The sequence below is a fragment of the Phyllostomus hastatus genome, unplaced genomic scaffold (assembly GCF_019186645.2).
Source record: "Phyllostomus hastatus isolate PE091 unplaced genomic scaffold, TTU_PhHast_1.1 phas_contig_195, whole genome shotgun sequence".
Lineage (NCBI taxonomy): Eukaryota > Metazoa > Chordata > Mammalia > Chiroptera > Phyllostomidae > Phyllostomus > Phyllostomus hastatus.
In genome coordinates, this window is record NW_025333706.1 from 737236 (window position 1) to 739671 (window position 2436).

The 2436-nt window shown below is 41.5% G+C and overlaps 1 protein-coding gene across 1 annotated transcript; it reads left to right on the forward strand.

Moving 5' to 3' along the window:
• The first annotated feature begins 536 nt into the window (after positions 1 to 536).
• Positions 537 to 914, forward strand: LOC123815547 (enhancer of rudimentary homolog). Its single transcript, XM_045833847.1, has one exon. The coding sequence runs from the start codon at positions 537 to 539 to the stop codon at positions 912 to 914; it is 378 nt and encodes a 125-aa protein (XP_045689803.1).
• The last annotated feature ends 1522 nt before the right edge of the window (positions 915 to 2436 follow it).

Sequence of the window (2436 nt, forward strand, 5' to 3'; positions counted from 1 at the left end):
CCTTGGCCTGCAACATTCCTCCAAGAAAGCAGCCCTGCCATAGCATCCATCTCTTATCTCCCTTACTAGATTAGAGATAGATGCTTGGTTCTGCTTGCTGGATCCCCAATGACAGTTGTGAGCCTGGCACCACAAAGGATGAGCAGGAGGGAGAAAAGAAATGAGTGGGACAGCATTTAGTTGTCTAAGAGGTCATTTTAAGGCCTGTTTCTTTTTAGGGCCTTGGAATTTACTCTCTCAGGGTGCTTGAAACAAAGGATCCTGATAAATGCAGCAGGTGTACTTTTGTGTAAGAGTCAGTTCAAAGGGATGAGAGTGTAAACCTATGTTCTTTAGTGATGAATGAACCTAATTTGCAACTTGGTAAGCCTGGTCACTGTCCCAAAAACTCAGATGGGTGTGATCTAAATGCTAGCGGGAGTATTTAAAAATTCTAGGTCAGGTGGCTAGTCTGACCTAGATGGGGTTGGCTGTGTGGTTAAGCTCATATGAGGTGGTGATGTTGGTGACAGGCTGCAGTGAGAGAGTTTGACGTGATGCCTCACACTATTTTACTGGTACAGCCTACAAAGAGGCCAGAAGGCAGAACTTATGCTGACTATGAATCAGTGAATGAATGTATGGAAGGCATTTGTAAAAGGTATGAAGAACATCTGAAGAAAATTAATCCCAACAGCCCCTCTATCACATATGATATCAGCCAGTTGTTTGATTTTATTGATGATCTGGCAGACCTCAGCTGTCTTGTTTACCGAACTGATACCCGGATGTACCAGCCCTATCACAAAGACTGGATTAAAGAGATCTACTTGCTCCTTTGCCAGCAGGTCCAACATGCCAGGGAAAATAGTTGTGGTGGAAGCATTAAGCATTGGGAGTGGGCTTGGAACACAGGTGTGTATAGCAATCTGTAGTGGAAGTTTTGTATTATAGTAATCCTTTTTCCATTTTGGTACACTCTAGTCAGGATTGAATGTGTTAGATGAAGTGTGAGGATTTTGTTCAATCTGAAACTCCCATCACCCCCCTATTTTTTCTTTTCTTCTTTTTACTTGAACATTATTATGATAATTTTGAAGGGTTTTTCTTTGTCAGTTAATGTTCATATATGCTTTATAAGATTCACTGTACCTTCAAGTTGGGTTGAAAGGTGGTGACACAGTTTAGTTATGTCCTAAGATAAAATCTTAGTGAACAAAAAATAAATGTCCTTTAGTTATAAAAAAAAATTATATGTCAACACAGGAAATACTTTTCTCTATTGTAATCTAAATCAAGTAAGATTGAAAATGGGGAAGGAAAAATAGGTTTCTTCTCAAATTGTCTTTCAACACAGTTAATAGAAAGTGGTGTGCACATATTAGAAACCAAAGTGGTAATTGGCATGAAACATTCAAAAGTCATTTGCAGACACACTAGGCATCAGAGACAACTGCTAAGCAGGGAAGACAACAGGATGGCTGCTTCAAACTCAGCCTGCAAAGGCCAGGGTTTTCTGGACCTGGGACCCCTACTCCACACATGCTTGACACATATGCAAACACACACACATGTAGATACACGCAGGAATGCAGACATATACACACATGTGCAGGCATGTGGGTACATGTGTGTGCATGCTTGAACATAGACACACATACATATATATATGCACACTCCACACTTTTCTCAGGGTGATGTTGAGCTTCAGGACCACAGAGTTGCTGAGCCTACATTTCCCCCACTTCCATTTTGGAATTCATCCAAAGGGGCCAGCTATGTTCCAAGGGCACTAGTTCTAAGTGCAGATCCCCCTCCTAACTAATCATTTTTCCAAACATTGATTATACTAAGCAGTCAATTGTCAAACATTTTAATTTGGTGAATAAATCCCCCTTGGCCCTGGATGACTGTAAATGGAAGCAAAGCCCCTCTGCACCTCTGAAGCTTCACCCCCACATAAGTGATAGGTCCAGCTCTGCGGTGTCAGGATTCCCACAGACTTTCTAGGGTTACAAGCACCAGGTTTCAGTGTGGGGCACCCTGAACATTCACAGCCTTTACATTTACATTGAGTTACATGAAATGAAAAAAACAAAAATATCACTTCATGGAAAATATAGAAATCCTACCCCTCTCAATAAAAAGGGGATCAGAAACTGCATAATTTTAAAGCAGACTGCAAGATTGAATATAAATTGTTTCCAGTCCATGGTAGATGAGAACACCCTCCACTCTCATTGGGACTGGCTAAATGAGGCTAAAAGCACACAATGTATTGTGCAAATGCCCCAGAGATCCAAGCTCTCTCAATCATGGAGTTCAAGATCTAGAAGCAGGTGCAGAGTCCAGGTGGGGATAGGAGGAAAGGGAATAAGGGGAACATTTATCCTTTCAGTAGCCAGAAGAGAGCAAATGAGGTATATCAAAGAGGACTTCCTGTAGGAAGGGCCCATT